Source organism: Phalacrocorax aristotelis, chromosome 13, assembly GCF_949628215.1.
Source record: "Phalacrocorax aristotelis chromosome 13, bGulAri2.1, whole genome shotgun sequence".
NCBI lineage: Eukaryota > Metazoa > Chordata > Aves > Suliformes > Phalacrocoracidae > Phalacrocorax > Phalacrocorax aristotelis.
In genome coordinates this window covers 11378032-11393617 of record NC_134288.1, presented here as the reverse complement: position 1 = coordinate 11393617, position 15586 = coordinate 11378032, and the positions used below count along the sequence as shown (strand labels likewise).

At 43.5% G+C, this 15586-nt stretch overlaps 1 protein-coding gene across 3 annotated transcripts in view; it reads left to right on the top strand.

Moving 5' to 3' along the window:
* Positions 1 to 14010, top strand: part of COL20A1 (collagen type XX alpha 1 chain) — a 52167-nt gene extending 38157 nt beyond the window's left edge. For all 3 annotated transcript variants that reach the window (XM_075109192.1, XM_075109190.1, XM_075109191.1), the window contains 14 exons: positions 1345 to 1422; positions 2036 to 2122; positions 3921 to 3974; positions 4957 to 5052; positions 5555 to 5608; positions 5958 to 6011; positions 6342 to 6395; positions 7864 to 7935; positions 8609 to 8644; positions 9956 to 10022; positions 10604 to 10792; positions 12073 to 12150; positions 12977 to 13132; positions 13636 to 14010. In XM_075109192.1, the coding sequence (XP_074965293.1) occupies positions 1345 to 1422; positions 2036 to 2122; positions 3921 to 3974; positions 4957 to 5052; positions 5555 to 5608; positions 5958 to 6011; positions 6342 to 6395; positions 7864 to 7935; positions 8609 to 8644; positions 9956 to 10022; positions 10604 to 10792; positions 12073 to 12150; positions 12977 to 13132; positions 13636 to 13649 (1089 nt within the window). In that variant the 3' untranslated portion in view covers positions 13650 to 14010. The remainder of the gene's footprint in view (positions 1 to 1344; positions 1423 to 2035; positions 2123 to 3920; positions 3975 to 4956; positions 5053 to 5554; positions 5609 to 5957; positions 6012 to 6341; positions 6396 to 7863; positions 7936 to 8608; positions 8645 to 9955; positions 10023 to 10603; positions 10793 to 12072; positions 12151 to 12976; positions 13133 to 13635) is intronic.
* Positions 14011 to 15586: the final 1576 nt, after the last annotated feature.

Sequence of the window (15586 nt, the reverse complement as noted above, 5' to 3'; positions counted from 1 at the left end):
GAAAGTGTGGACCTGGTGTCAAGCCCCTGTGAGAGCCCAGTGCATGGTCCTAAGGGCAAAAACACCCATGTATGCCATCGCCTGGCAGTCTGTTGGCATACTTACGCCACAAAAGTGGAGTGTTAAATATTTGCAGAATAAGGGGCAGGTTCATCACTCACAATGTGCTAGTGGGACTATAGAAAATCATTCACGACTTATGTGAAGCTTTTACTCCTCAGCTCAGCTTTTAGATCTCAGAGTCCAGGGGAAAACAGTGCATCAGTTGATTTACAACTTCCCGTGCCTCAAAGCAGTGCAGTAAAATCAGTTTGTCCCATATGCCTCCCTAAGAGCAAAGAGAGGAGCAGAGGTCAGGGATATACCAGTGGACATTGGAATTGCCTGTAAGGTACAGGGTCAGCTGTATAACAAACCAGGGGACAGTGGCATTCAAGCTGTATTTACTTATTTCCTAAATAAATTCTGTGGCAATTTAATCCAACAAGGCAGGAATCCTTGCTCTCCTTGTCTCTTCCAGATTCTCCCTAGTAGCCGCTTAGCTAGACAGATCCAGCTCAGTAATGAACAGCTTCGTGCTGTCCCTACACCCATTGTCTTTCAAGCCCAGCAAAGCTTCAAGTCTTCCATAGCTCTGCTGCCCTTGAGAAGACTGAGTGTCTCACTACTGGTTATCGTGGACCCTTATTTAATTTAAGATATCTTTAAATGCCGCTTGATCTATGGGGCTCATTTATATCCGTATGCTGCATGCCACACTCCCTGGGCTGTACAGCCTGCTCATTGTTAAATGCATGGAATGGAAGAAAAAAAGATGAGAAATGGCGTCAAGGAAAGAAAAAAACCCTCTGCCTCTTTATTTGGGTTTAGCTTTGTGCAGTGTGTGCTCTTTTGATAAACAGAAGGGGAAGGTGGGTCTGTTGTGAAGGTTGTGGTTGGGGTTTCTTGGGAGGGCATCACATCTGTCCTGGGAAATGCTGCTTGCCACACTTACTCTTATCTCCATGCCCCTAAGGGAAGCAAAGCAGTTTGCTTTCACATTTTGGTGATGCTGAAGCCCAATTACTTGAGAAGCTGCCTGTTGTTGCAGGACTGTGAGTAAATTAGACACTTGGCTTCTGCGGTGAGAAGCTGCTTGTTGACTTGCTTAGTAGGACACAGAGACCAGAGGGCTTGTTAAACACTCAGTGGCCGGGGGTACTTTTCATGTGGCTTTTTGGGGCTCAATTATATATGGACCATATGGAGGAGTCCTGTTATTTTTAGCACTTGAATGTCATGACAGTTGGTGATGGACTGTGTGTGCCAATGCCGCTTTTTTGTCAAACTCTCTTTTTTCTGCAGTTCCAGCTGCAGTCTTTGCAGATCGTGTGCAGCAGCGTAAGGGCAGAGGAAGACAGATGTTGTGATCTCCCAGCACTGGTAAGACAAGAAGGACCACTCTGCTAATTGACATGAAGCCGGGGATGATGAAACAAGTCCATGGCACTGAAGTGACACTGCAAATTGTTTTGGTAGACCCAAAAAGGAAACAATTTATTTTTCCTCTTCTCTTTGGAATAACATGTGTGTTTCTTGAAGTGAACAAAACTGTGTTTGGTACAAAAGGAAAGGAAACTCAAAATCCTGGTGTAGTGTATATCCCTCCTGTATGAGCTCATCTGTGACAGCAGCCCTGACAGTCCTACAGCTTTGCTGCCATCTCAGCCCTGAGTCACAGCATCCCCCTGCTCTTCCTTTAAAGTTTTTCTTCCAACACAGAGAGTTGCTTTGTAGGGTGTATAAATACTTAACAAGGAGAAAAACACATCTTCCAGTATGTGTTATGCAAATTTCAGGCAGGGCTAGTTCATAATTTTTTGTCTAAACTTGTTATTTGATGGGAAAAAAACCCACAAGTTTGCAAAAAATCTCTTGGCAGAGTAAACTTCTGCTTTTCTCCAACTGAATTTTGGAAAAAAGAAAGCGTTACCTGTGATCCATCCTGCTCTTGCTATGCAGCTGGTCATGCCACTTTGGCTTGCTCTCATTTCAGAGGGATGAGGAGACCTGCCCTACGTTAGCTCCTGCCTGCTCTTGTACTTCTGGCCGCCCGGGCTTGCCAGGACCTCCAGGTCCCCCGGTAAGTTCACTTTTCTACATGTTCCTTGCACTGGTGTTGCTTTGTGTTGTTCAGGCATGCCAGATGTGAGGATAACACTTCTGGGGCTTCACGAGGTTTGAGAATCATAGATTCATTTAGGTTGGAAAAGACTTAAGATCTTCAAGTCCACCTGTTAACACTGCCAAGTCTACCACTAAGCCATGTTCCTAAATGCCAGGTCTACACTTCTAAATACCTCCAGGGAAGGTGACGCTGCCAGTTCCCTGGGCAGCCTGTTCCAATGCTTGACAACCCTTCCAGTGAAGAAATTGTTCATAATGTCCAACCAAAACCTCCCCTGGTGCAACCTGAAGCTGTTTCTGCTCGTCCTATCTCAGGGGGCTTTGAAGTCCATCTTGTGCCAGGGCAAGGCTGAGTCATTAAGTATGTAACATGGTCAGGGATAAAGGGCAAATGCAATATTTTGCCCTATCCATTATGGATGCAGGAGAGTCACCATGGGCTTAAATTGCAGGAGGAAACATTCCAGTTAACACTAGGAAGCAGCTATCAGAAAGTTTTCATTTTGGAAGCTTTGGGAAAAACATTTTCTTTGCACTAGGCAGCTGAAATCTTTCATCCTGTCCAGGCACCCCATTTCAACCACTCCAGGTGCTTTGCTCCTGGAAAATAACTGTTAAAAAACAACTGGCCTCCTTGCTTAAGTGAAAAGGTTTCAGATCACCCCTTGCATTACTGTGGTTTAACTGAATTCAGTTCCATGCTTTGCAAAGAACAGCGCCTCTTTGCAGAGCAATTATGTGCTCATTCTGGTGGAAGTTTAATTACACGGCACACTCCACTATCACAGTTTGCTTCAGTATCCTAAGTGCATAATTACCAGCTTGCATTGCCCTGTGGTTTAAACATCTCTGCAGTACCACCCTCTAAAGAGCAAGACTCTTTCAAGCATTAGAGAAAATACATATTTGACACACGACCTTATCCTCGCACCACTAAACCCTTGGTAATTTGCTGCAGTTACAAGAGCACTCGTTGCTATTTTTAAAACTCTAGTTAGCAAGAATGTGTCCCGCTTTGTATTTGTCACTGTCCTTAATGAGTATTTTTGACCAGGTCCAGCTGACTTCTGAAATGAGCTTCTGAAAGCACCTTTCCCAAAGCTACCTGCCTGTACTTCTTAATCCATATCCATTGGGTTTTTTAAGAGTCAAGAATAGAAACTTTATATTTTTTAGATAAAGATGTCAAAAGTTCATGTGATATTGGTTCATGCCAGAAGAGTGGTTTCTGTTCTTCATCCAGCAGCCGTGCAGATGCAGAGCTAAGCCATGTCTCCCCAGAGCTGGTTGCTCTCCCTGATCTCAGCATGTGTCTTTTCTCTCAGGATACTATAAAAACCAATAGAGTCCCAAAGGGTTGTAGACAGGAGCACCTCTTCTTTTTCTTCTCCAGTGTGTTCCCATGTTCATGTGTCACCACTTCTCCATTCATTGTCTCAGCACGGATTTGTGAGGGGAGCTGAAGGGAGGAGGTTGAACAGGTTGAAAGTTCATCTCTTCCTGCTGGTGGTGAGCACGTTGTACCCACTGCCTGTCACAGAGGGGCTGTGCTGTCCTCTCTTCTCCCCTTTTTTCTATTTGCAGGATTACTTGATTAATTTTCTATCTGCCTCCATTTGCTGCAAGCTCTCTGGGGCAGGAAACATCTTTTGCTGTGCACAGCAAAGTGCATCAACTTCTGTCCTCTAGGCTCCTGGTTACACTGCAGTAAAGATTATGATATTGATAACAGCAGCTTTGTGTCCTACTGGCAGGGCAGCCCTGGGAGAAGAGGACCACAAGGGGAGCAGGGAGAGCCAGGGCCCAAGGTGAGTCCTAATACTCATCTCTACTGCTGGCCATGTCTGCTTCAGGCTGTGTCGGAGGCAGGATGCAAGAGTGCGGACTCCTCAGTACAGCTGGACATGTTCATCCCTGGTCTGAGCTGGACTTGTTAGACTGGGGACTGTCTCACTGCACCAAGCAGAGCCCAAATAAAGCCTTAAAGACTAACTCATCGAGGAGGATGGGATCACTTATAACTAATTAATGTTTAATTGGGCTTTGGAAATTGAGATGATGAGCCTGATTGCACCGAATTAGTGCAGTGTACGTGGTCAGCAGTGTTCTCTGAAAGCAGCCATGCTGGAAAATGGTTAGTCTCTGTGCTGTGCTGCTTCTGGCTGCCAGGCTTCCAAACCAGACAGATTGGTACTGCTCTGGGGCAGAGCAGCGTGAGGAGCAAGGCAGAGCAAGAGCCACACAAAGCCTTCGGGAGCAGCCCTGAGGTGAGCATAAGGAATGGCTGGGTCTGAATCCTCAGACCCTGGGGACTGGAGCAAGCCCTGGTGCAAGTGTTCACTGCTCCACTGACCAACACAGGGCAGAGCCAGGCCAGCCCATTGGTCCCCTTCTTTGGGATAACATCTGGGAAAACAGCATGGTTACAGGGGAAAGATTTTGGAAAATGAATGAGAACGGATGCAGATATTGGCCACAGGTTAAGGAACATTTCCCTTTGCTCTCTGGTCACCTTGAATAACAAGAATGACCCACTGCTTGAGAAGGCGAATCATGCTTTGCAAAGCACCATCTGCAGCTTTGCTGTCTTCTCCCATGAAAGATGCACCAAAACCCTGGACCTGAAAGGCAAAGGCAGCTGAGGTTACTAGAGATCCCCTCACTGTGCTGACTCCATCCTGAACCCTGTAGACAGTTCATGCTGACGCAGGTCATGCAGTACAGTCCATGTGGAGAGCAGGCTTTAATTGTTTTCTTTCCATATGTTTGATTTCATGTCTTTGGCTTTAGGGTGAACCAGGCCCACCTGGACAAGTAGGGCCAGAGGGTCCCAGTGGCCAACAAGGCTCTCCAGGTTCCCAAGGAATCACGGTTCAGGGGCCTGTGGTATGTCATCTCTTCCACTGCCTTTTTTTTGTCACTTGCTCTTTGCAATTAGAACATGCCTCAGAAATGAAGCCCCCCAAAACGTGATCTATGTATTTACATCATCCTTACTGACATCTGGACAGCTGCACTAGAGAGAGATGATGATAATTTTTTTTCATGCTGACAAGGCCCTGCACTTAGTCATTCTGGCAAAAGACTGCTTTTGTCCAGACTCTCCCTAACATGCCTTTAAAAAAAACAGCCCAGTGGAGTATTGAGGCATTTTTCTTTGCTATGATCATAATTTCTTGGCAAGGAGTAGAGGTGGAGGCTGCTGCCTGCGTGTCTGGAATGGCAGAATCCCCGTGCACATGCTGTGACCACATGCACATGTGATGCACGTGCTGTAGCACCACAGAGAGCAGGAGCAACCTGGGACGTGCATGCAGCACAGCAGGGTGCTGTTTGCCTGAAAGGATGCTGTAGCGTGCCTAACTACGTGCTTCTGTTTTAATCCAAGGGACCACCAGGAATTAAAGGAGAGAAAGGAGACACTGGAAGTCCTGGCATGCAGGTAATGGTAGACACCATTCCTTCTAATTGTCTCAAAGTTTTGCCCCTTTTTCTCACTAATTACTTTAAGCAAGATTGAAAAATCATAGAGTTGTTGCTATGGCCTGCTCAGAAACTGTCTTTCATTTTGAAGTGACATCACTTCTCAAGGGAAACTGAGTCAGTTGGTGCAAGAAAGATAGACCTATCTGGAAGCTAGACATAATGGAATTAAAGGTGTGATAACAGTGACTGCTCTGTTTAATGAATAACTCTGTTTCTTCTTCCATCTTTTTCTTATGACCCGTTACGAGATGAATTAGGGCAATGATAATCAGATGCCAACTTTACCCAGCAATTCTGATTTACAGGGCATTCCTGGTGTGCAGGGAGCTCCAGGCAGGGATGGTCTTCAAGGTGCAAAGGTAAAATACCTTACCTCTGAGTTTTCATGCATGGTTGCCTAAAATTCTGCTGTGAGGGTACCAGCAGAGACCTGAAACATCCAGCTCTCCTAATGGTCTCAGTGCATAAGTCTTTTCACAAAGCCAGAGGGACTGGGAAAAAAAAAAGTCTCAGGTTTGGCCAAGTTTGACCAGGTGCCACCCTTCTTGCCTGCTTGGCAGATGCCTTTTTTTTTTTTTACCAATTCCTAGCAAGCTCCCGTTAAAAGCAGCACATGGAAACAACACCTCACTGCTTACTAGGTTTCTTTGAATCCTCTCATTAATAAATGACTGTATTTGGCTTTGCAGGGAGTGAGGGGACTAGAAGGCACAGCTGGGCCTCCAGGACCTCCTGGACCAAGGGTGAGTACTCAGAGTGAGTGATGCATATCGAAATCTCTTCCTCAGCAAGGGCTTGTGGTTTCTGCTGACTAGCTGTCACCCAGAGGTGTCAGGGCAAAGCCCCTTCTTGGGGTATCACAGGCAATACCTGGCTCATTATGCAGATGTCTACTTTCCCTGCCACTGTCAGTATAAGAAGAAAAACTTTGGCTGCTTCTGCCAAGTGATGGGGAAATTTTGACCCAGCAAGGAAATGCTTGTTTTGCTATTTTTGCTTTCCTGGTGCTACTGGCTTTCAACTGTTGGCTGAGTTTGAGGTATATGGGCTTACTAGACTGAAATCAGCAGGAGCTGGAGGACACAGGCAGGTGTGAAAGGTTTTTCCCACACCATTCCTCATATCTGCTGCTAGGGCCACATGTAGATAGGCGCATTTACACTCTGTCGTGCCCAGGATAGCATCCATCCAGGATTTACATCCAGGATTTACATCCAACTGCTCATTTGAAGGCACCACAGCCCTTCCAAGTTCTGTGAAACAGATACACTTCACTTTACATGGGAAACTGAACAAAATTTGGTTTTAGATGATGGGTGGTGGACTTGATAGTTACCGATTCTCGCTGCTGAATTATAAGGAAGTTGGCAGTCCTGAGTAATGTAAGGTGGAGATTGCTCACTGCTGTCTTTGCATTAGACCCCAAAGTAGTTGTGGTGAAGTCAGGTATTTGGGGGAGTTAAGGTTGGATTCAGCTCATAACTTTGACTTGCTGGTTCTGAGAAGATGTGGAGCCGGCAGGGTTGAACCTCAGCTTTCTAGATACAAGGAAATTGCTGTAGCCCTCAGAACACACTCTGAAAGCTGTTCTGGTGCTGCCTTGAAGACTTCTTTAATTTTCACTGATCAGAAGAGTTGCTACTCTCTATTGAGCTTAAATGTAATAGCTGGAAAATTATAAAAGAAAGTATTTCTACTGGTTGGTTTTGGCTTGTATTTTTTCTTCTCTTTATGGCTCCAAAGGGCACAGAAACTTCACAAAGAGAAGAAGACACCTCACACTTTCTAAGTTGCTGTTACTATTGTAAAGTATTAGAGGCAAAGACAGGTCTTAAAGGAAAAAGAAAAAAACAGCATGGTATTACGAGGCTAAAGAAAAGGGTTATGCTCTAAGCTATGTCTAAATCTGAATATATGATGAAGGGTCTAAAGCCTGTAGGGTAAAAAACACGTTGCAGTTTGTTGGCAAAACTCATCTTTGCTGGCTTGTCCATAATTGAGACAGTAATAGGAAATGACGTGGACGTGACTCATACATGATATACTCTTAACATTGGACTTGTGGCTGGACAAGGTACTGACATAAACCTTAGGGCTACAGTGCCCTTGCTGGACTCCTCTAAACTCAGACTGCTGGTGCCTTGAACAGAAAAAGAAGAAAGTTAGGAAGTAACTGGACTTTTATCTGTGTCTTGCAATTAATGTCTGCAGGGTTTCCAAGGAGTGACAGGCTCCCGAGGCAGCAGTGGAGAGAAGGGACCTCCGGGTGATGTTGGCCCAACAGTAAGTTTCTGCTTTTGGGTCTCAAAGAAGGCCAAGGCATGAAATAATTGAGTGGAAACAAGCTGTTCCCACAGCAGCTGTCCCTTAGAATCTAAAGAATAGGTTTAATTCACACTTATCCTTCTTAAGGAGATGCCTGGATATGCAAAGCCCAGGCTACTTAAATGTTGATAAAGCATTTAACAAATCCCACCTCCCTTTGCTCTCTGTAGATATACAAGCTACACAAAATCTAACATCCAAACAAATTCCTGGTGTAAGATTCTAGAATAAAGCAGGAGAGTCAGTCCTGAGCCGGAGTAGCCAGTGTTGGGCTTGTAGGGGTAACTGCAGCTCTAGGCCTCACAGTTATTTCTTCTCAGATGTTAAAATTCACCTGCTATGTTGGGAAATCTGTTCTAAGATTGTATCTGAGGAATTTCTGCATCCCTGTTGATGGTGCTCTATGCCACTGCTTCAGCTGCTGCTTTATTCTTTTTCTTTAAAAAGAAACAAAAATATTCCTATGAGCCTGAAGCTCTTCTAGTCACTGTCATGAGGTCAAGAAACAAAGAAACAAGGAAAGTGTGGGAAACAAACCTTGTGGTCCATGTAACCCACCTCCCCACTGATTTTTTGTTTTCTTTTGCTCTTTCTTTCCCTAGACTTTTATTCTTCTTTCCTTTCCTTCTAGGGTCTGCCGGGTCCAAAAGGAGAAAGAGGAGAGAAAGTGAGTTTTTGTGGTGCTAGGCAGCAACACTGTCACTGTATCCTACACTCAAAAGAGTGGATGTGGTAATGTGCTTACACATATAAACCTTCCTAGTGTTGAATAACTTAATGTACCTATAGCTTATTGCCTTTCCATTCACCTGCACTGGCTAAGCTGGTGGGATATAAATAACCCTGCAGCGGTCAGGAGCTCCCTAGTATCAACTGCAGTAATGAAGAAGAAATGCCAACCGAAAACCCATTCTTTGCTAAGAAGGAAAAAATAAAACCACTTGACTTGACTGAGTTGCTCTTTTGTAATGTATTGCATCAAAGGGGACTCTGCAATAATCCTCTGGCATGCCCCAGCACAGAGCATTTGATGTTAGGAGATCTACACTGCCTTTGAAGGTTATTTTATTGAGAGGAAGTTTTTTTTCATCCTGACTTTTGGTTAAAAAGAAACCCTGTGTCTCTCTAGGAGTGTCTCATTGCCGAGATTGACTTACGTAAATGAGGCTTCAGACAGGAGTGACTGGCTTTTGAAGGGTTGCTTTTGTCTTAAGTTAATGCTTCAGTATTAAAATTTTTAACACCATTCTCCTTCCATTTCCACCAGCTTTTCCTTTTCTACACATTTTTTTTTGCAGTGGAACTTTCCTTTTTCCCTCCCTTGGATGTTGTGCCAAGCTTTTGTTTAAGTCTGGGTAATCTGCACAGTGATTCAGCCAGAGATGTATATTTTATAAATGTTTTTAGAAATATGCAGTGTGTTACATATGAATTTTCACAGATAGAGACAGTGTTTATTTTTAAGCAGCTTTTTGCATTTTTATCACTTTTCCCTACTTTGCTGAAACTTTCTAAAGAACGCCTCAGATAAGATTTATTCAGACTACAGTAAGAATCAATATTCATAACAGATTTAGACAAAGATAGGACATTGTAATATCTGATCATATTAGATGTTTTACATATCACAGAACATTGAGTTATAGACTTAGCGTCTTTTTTTACAAAATTTCAGAGTGAAATTTAGTCTCCCTTTTTTGGTAGCTTCGGTAATTATTGAGCTTCAGTCTGGGCTTTTTGATGTGCAGCAGAAAAGCAATTATTGATGTTTCCCAATTTCAGTTTTACAGCTTCAGAGCTTTCTGATAGAAAATAAATAAAGCTCCATTTCACAGTAATTAATATCTCTGAAACTTAAGCTGACAAAAGAAAAATGGGCAGAATGCTATCATGCATTATGATATCGATTATTTTTTAAAGATATTAATACTTAATTTCTTTCTTTCTTTTTTTAAATAAAAATAATGTTTCACTTTAGGGGGAACCACAGTCTTTGGCCACAATTTACCAACTCGTTAGCCAGGCTTGTGAGCGGATGATTCAGAGTGAGTATAACCAGCCCAGCTCCCGAGTGTGTTCATGCCTCTCCAGCAGTGGTGAACAAAACCACAGGGGAGACAGCATGAAGCTGTAGTGGCCCAGGGAGCTCCTCCACCCTGTGCCATGCTGAGCACCACGCGTAGCAAGCGCCCATCACAGGCTCTCAGTGCTACATTGGTTGTATTGGGTGGCATTAGCACAGAGACCTGTGAAATATTTCTTCGGAAAATCCTTTGGCACTTTGCAAAGACGCCTTTATTTCTCAAATGGAAACGCGTGAAACTAATTTGAAATAAATTATTCTTTTGGTGATTTGTGCCGATTCCTCTTGACATGAGGCATTTTTGTAAAAGCTCCTGTGCTGCGATGCACAAAGAGAAGCAGAGGTTTGCCCAGGGTCAGGCAGCAAAGTGATGTCTCAGCTGTCCATTTTCCTCTTCAGCTTCTGGCTTTCTCAGTTCAGACTGACAGCCTTTTAGCACTATCTGATAGTTTTAAGTACCTTTTTAGACAACATCCTCTGATTTTGTCTCTTCTCTGAATTTCCCAGCCAAGGAAACATTAATTTTCTGTCTTCCCTTCTTAGCTCACGTGTTGAAATTTGATTCATTCATTCATGAACATGCAAGGAAGCCAGTTCCTTTCTGGGAAGAAAGGTTAAAACCAGGAGAACCAGGACCACCAGGTCCTCCAGGTCCCCCTGGGAGCAACGGAGAAAGAGGAGAAAATGGCAACCCTGGCCCGCCAGGCAAGGATGGATATCCTGGAGAAAGAGGTATGGACAGAAGCGTTTGTAAGCATTTTTCACTATATCTTTGATACTTTAACTAAACATTTTAGTGCCTCAGGCAGTACTGTAAAGACAACCCATGATATTATCTCATCTGATTACTATATTCCTTTTGGACTTCTCTCTTCTGGGAAAAGTAACCCAAGTTAGATATCTCGAAGAGCAGGGAGAAGACAGATGCAGCCCACTCCTTTTGCAAGCTTTGCTCTGAGAGGAAGGCCAGGTTGTATATTTTGAAGGATGGACAGTTTGATTTTAGAAAGCAGGAGGCTTTTCCTACAGAAAGGCAAAAGAAACAGCCATTTGGATGAACACATGGTGGAATGGATCACCTCTGGGCAGAAATGACAAGACTTGGAACACACTGAAGGAAGGCGTGAGGCAACTGCAGTAATACTGAAAGTGGAAGTAGGTTTCTGGAGCAGTGGTTCCAAAACCAAGACCATCACACATGAATAAAGTGGTAGATCAATGTAATCTCAGAAAGTGCCATCAGTTAGTGCACGTGAATGAGTGAATGGTGGGAATATATTTGGCTTGGATTTGCAGATGTTTGTCATTGGCTCAAGTAACTGTCTGTCAAAATAAAATGAAATACATTGGTTTCAGCAGTGTCCTAACACCTCTAAGTAACTAGAGACCTTCTGTTTAACTCCTTGCCCTGGCAGTGTTCACTCTTAGCTGATATCTGCAGAGCTTATCAAAATGTCATTTAAGAGAAAAGAGAGACGGGAGAAGACAGACCTCACTGAAAAACAGTCTTAAGGACACAGCTGATCAAAATATTTTCATCTTAAAACTATGAAAAATGGTATTTTGTCAAAATGCACCTGTTTCACTGAGATGTACTGGTTTGGCAAGCAGTTTCATGAAAAAACAGCAAGCCTGAAGTACCAGCACCTGGTCGAAGAGAGAGTTCAGCTTTGTGATTTCTCTGATCCATGTGAAGAGCATGGGAGTGACCTGAACCTCAGGCCAGTGCACTAACACCAGCACTATTAATTTCTCTGTGAAAAATCTCCCTTTTCACACATATCAGGCTGAAAATCAGTGCAGGACGGAGCCCTGTTGGTCATGCACAACTGGCCACTTTGGAAAAGAGAGTAGGTGCCCAGGCAGAATTAAAGAAAATCAATATTTCTCTGTGTTGTCAAGGGCTGTGACTCTACTTCCCTTCAACATCTAAGAAGAGCCTGGTGGGAGCATTAATTCAGGGTGAAATTCAAAATGAAGTGAAGTGACACTTGTCTGTTACTTGTGATTAGGTGCCCCAGGGCCCAAGGGAGAAAAAGGGATGCCCGGAGCCAGTGAGGACGGGATCCAAGGACCCAGAGGAAGAACAGGTAGAGTGAATACAATCTCTTTGTGTTGACCCAGTGGGGCCATTCAGAGCTCATCAGCTGCAGATTCAAAGCATCATTCAGCCTTAGGACCACCTGTGGTCCTTAGGACACCCCACTGTGGTGGGGCAGACTGACGTTCTTACCACAGCATTGTTGGCAGCATCCTGGATTGTTCCCATCTGCTAAGATGTAAGAGATTTCTCCAAGCAGCCTCCTCCCTCTGGTACCCATTCCCAGGCAATGATGTGTTTTAAGGACCCAAGACACATCTAGGGAGTTTTAGTTTTGCTGCCTTTTTGCATGCAAGACCAGATGCTCAAGGGATAGAAACTCTGAAAATTCCACTCATGAAACACAAGGCGGTTTGAGTAACCTGTTAGGATTTGGTGTACTCCTTCATCCTGATTACTTGGAATCAGTGGGAGGTTTGCCCCTGACAAAACAAGCCAGGCACTATCAAGAGAGTGTGGTCATATTCTTCTGTATTTAAATTTTTATGGTTGAGATGTAAAAACACAGAAACAAGGACCTAGGATGGGTCCTGGGATTAAGATGATTTTCTGCATTGACAGGTAGGTAGACTTTGGATTCTCATAACCAGGGTCCATTTTCAGCCAAGATGGGCACCCTTACGGTCAAGAATTAGCCCTCTAGTTACTGGGATTCAGAAGAGTTTTCCAACTGGCAGGTCCTATTTTTCCACTGAAATGAAGAAACAATACTCAGAAAATTAACTGCCATGTAGGATGGAGAAAATATAGAAGAGGTATTACACTAAAGCAGCTGAAGTAGATGTACTATGGCTTACAGTGCTGCTCCTTTTCAGGCCCACCAGGAGAAGTTGTGCTGGGAAAACCAGGTCCGAAGGGTTACCCTGGAAATGCTGGTCCTCAAGGTTTTCCTGGTGTCAGGGGGCAGCCTGGGCAGTCTGGATATCCAGGGGGTTGTGATATCTCTGGATGTTATGGGGCAGATAGAAGAGGTAAGTCCTGCCTATCCCAGTGCAAAAGTTATGATTTTAGAACCAGTGTCTCTGGGTTACTTCCCTTAAGCTAGGCAGAGACCTCTGTTCTTCCTTTAGGCACTGTCAGTGTTGCAAAAGCCTCCTTTGCAAAGCAATCGTGATGATTCACGTGTAATTCATATGGATAAAAGCCAGTTCAGTTGTCGGCTCCTCAGCCGTCCTTCATAGACTGACACAGAACTGCAGCAGTAGTCAAGCAGGTGGCGTGATCATGGGGGAACCTTCAGTTCTTTATGTCCCTGGAAATGTTTTCATGGTGGATAGAGAGGAACAAGATCCCAGTTCCTACATATATACGTTTCATGGAGGCTTAATAGTACAAAGCCCTGGGAAATGAAGAAAATCACTGGCACCAAACAAAAGATTTACAAGGGAAAGAATTAATTTTACACCATTCCTTCTCAGTACTTGACACTGATTTATTCATCTGCTCAGTGGCCTCCTCTCCTTTCCACACACAGATTTCATCCCCTGAGGGCTGGTGCGGAGGCAGCTGAAGACATTTCTTTGCCCTAGAGATCTCTGGGTGAAAGCTCTGCGCTCCAAGAGAAGCAATAATCTGAACATCAAATGTGAGGGGTTTTTTTTCTTTTTTTTTTAAATATCCCATCATTTCTATATGAACAAGTCAATCAAACACTAAAGCCACCAAACCAGCCTGCGTTCAGATGAGTCATCCGCCTGTTTTTCAGCACTGGACAACTGCAGTGTTCAAACTCACATCACATGTCCCACAGCAAGACAAAGACACAGTCAGAGGTGCAAGCTGGCAGACTTGTAAGAAAAAGAAATAATGTATTGAAATGCTCAGAAATAACAGATAATTTTTGCCCATTTGTCTGCTTGTCTTTTATTTTTGTCACTTGTTATTCTGGGTCCCTGGCACAGAGAAAAACAGAACCTCGTGCCCAAGGATGCAAATCCTCTGGAGTAAAACTGCATTTTCTGTTCGTTGACAAGGTAACAAAGTCTAGCACCATTTTGACTGTTTCTGCTTTTGGCAAAATGCTGATGGCTTCCTTGCAGGGGTGTTATGTACACAAGCACTGCAGACAGTGTGATAACCTTCCCATGATGTGACAAACCCTTCTCTGGGGTTTGGTAACTAAGCAAAGCCTTAGATCAGACAGAGCACAGCCATGTACTGAGGGGAGCTGGAGATTAACCTGCTGGCCTTTTCCATCGCTGCGCCCTGCACTCTCAGTAGCTACTTTACATTTTGTAAGGTAGAATATGGAATGGCTCCGAGTCTGACTTTTATCAATATAACATGAAAATAATTGTCATGTTACACCCCTCTCCTTGCATGAGCTTAATATGTACCTACAACAAACCATACAGATACTGATAAAAATGTACCTCCTCCTTTGCAATTGCTACTTTAGGCTGTGCTTGGTTAAGCTCCTTGTAAACTGCCCTTGCTTCAGAAACAATCGTGCCTGAACTGTGATTTAAACCTGGAGCAACAAAATATTTATTTTTTTTTTCCAAAAGTGGAATGAAGCAAAAAGTATGAGCTCAGATTTTTTTCAAAGATGCTAAGAGGCAAAAAAAAAAGGAGCATCATGCGTATTCCTGTGCGCTTAGTTTGGATGTGCAGTTTCTGCAGCTACATGCAGACTGGTAGCTGGGTATTCATATGGCTACAGCCAACCTTTGAAAACTTAGCAGCAAATACATCCACATTTAGAAACTAGATTGCCACATAAATACCAAAGAGAAAGAGGTCTACCTTAAGAAAATTAGGTGGTTTAAACATGGAATCCAAATATTATTTCCTCTTGTCATTATGGAAAAATCCTATAGAATTAAAAATTTTTGCTAAATGAACATTGGAGCATTTCAGACTTGTATGGGAGTCATCCTGCAACAAAAGTCACATTAAAATATGATTACTGCATCCTGTAAATATTTAAAGTAGTCCTCAGCTTAATGTACATTAATTCTCTAGAAACTCCCAAGAATTAATGTTTTCAGTATGACATACATTCCCTTTGGAAAATGTACGAAAATGCATTGAAATACCACACTGATAGAAATAACATTTCTGTTCACTTTGGAGCTTTCCAGAGTTGCCTTGACACATAAAATAGAAAGCTTTCTAGCTTAGATGAAGCGTTGACGCAGACAAATCTCCAGCCAGAAGAGAAAGGAGAGGTCAGAGGAGCTGAAGTATACAGCACGCTGGGAACACAGTGTTTGGAAGAGATGCATTCATTGGGATAGACACCCTGCGTCTGTGTTGTGGAGTTGTAGAGGTTTCTATTTATACAGGTCAAGGAGCTTTTGATCTGTTTTTTCCTTATTCTCTGAAAAATGAAGGCATTCTGAAAATAAACCTACCCAACCTGCATTAGGTTGCATGCAGAATGGTTCTGCATTTAGCACCGGATATAAAACCCAGTAGCTGCA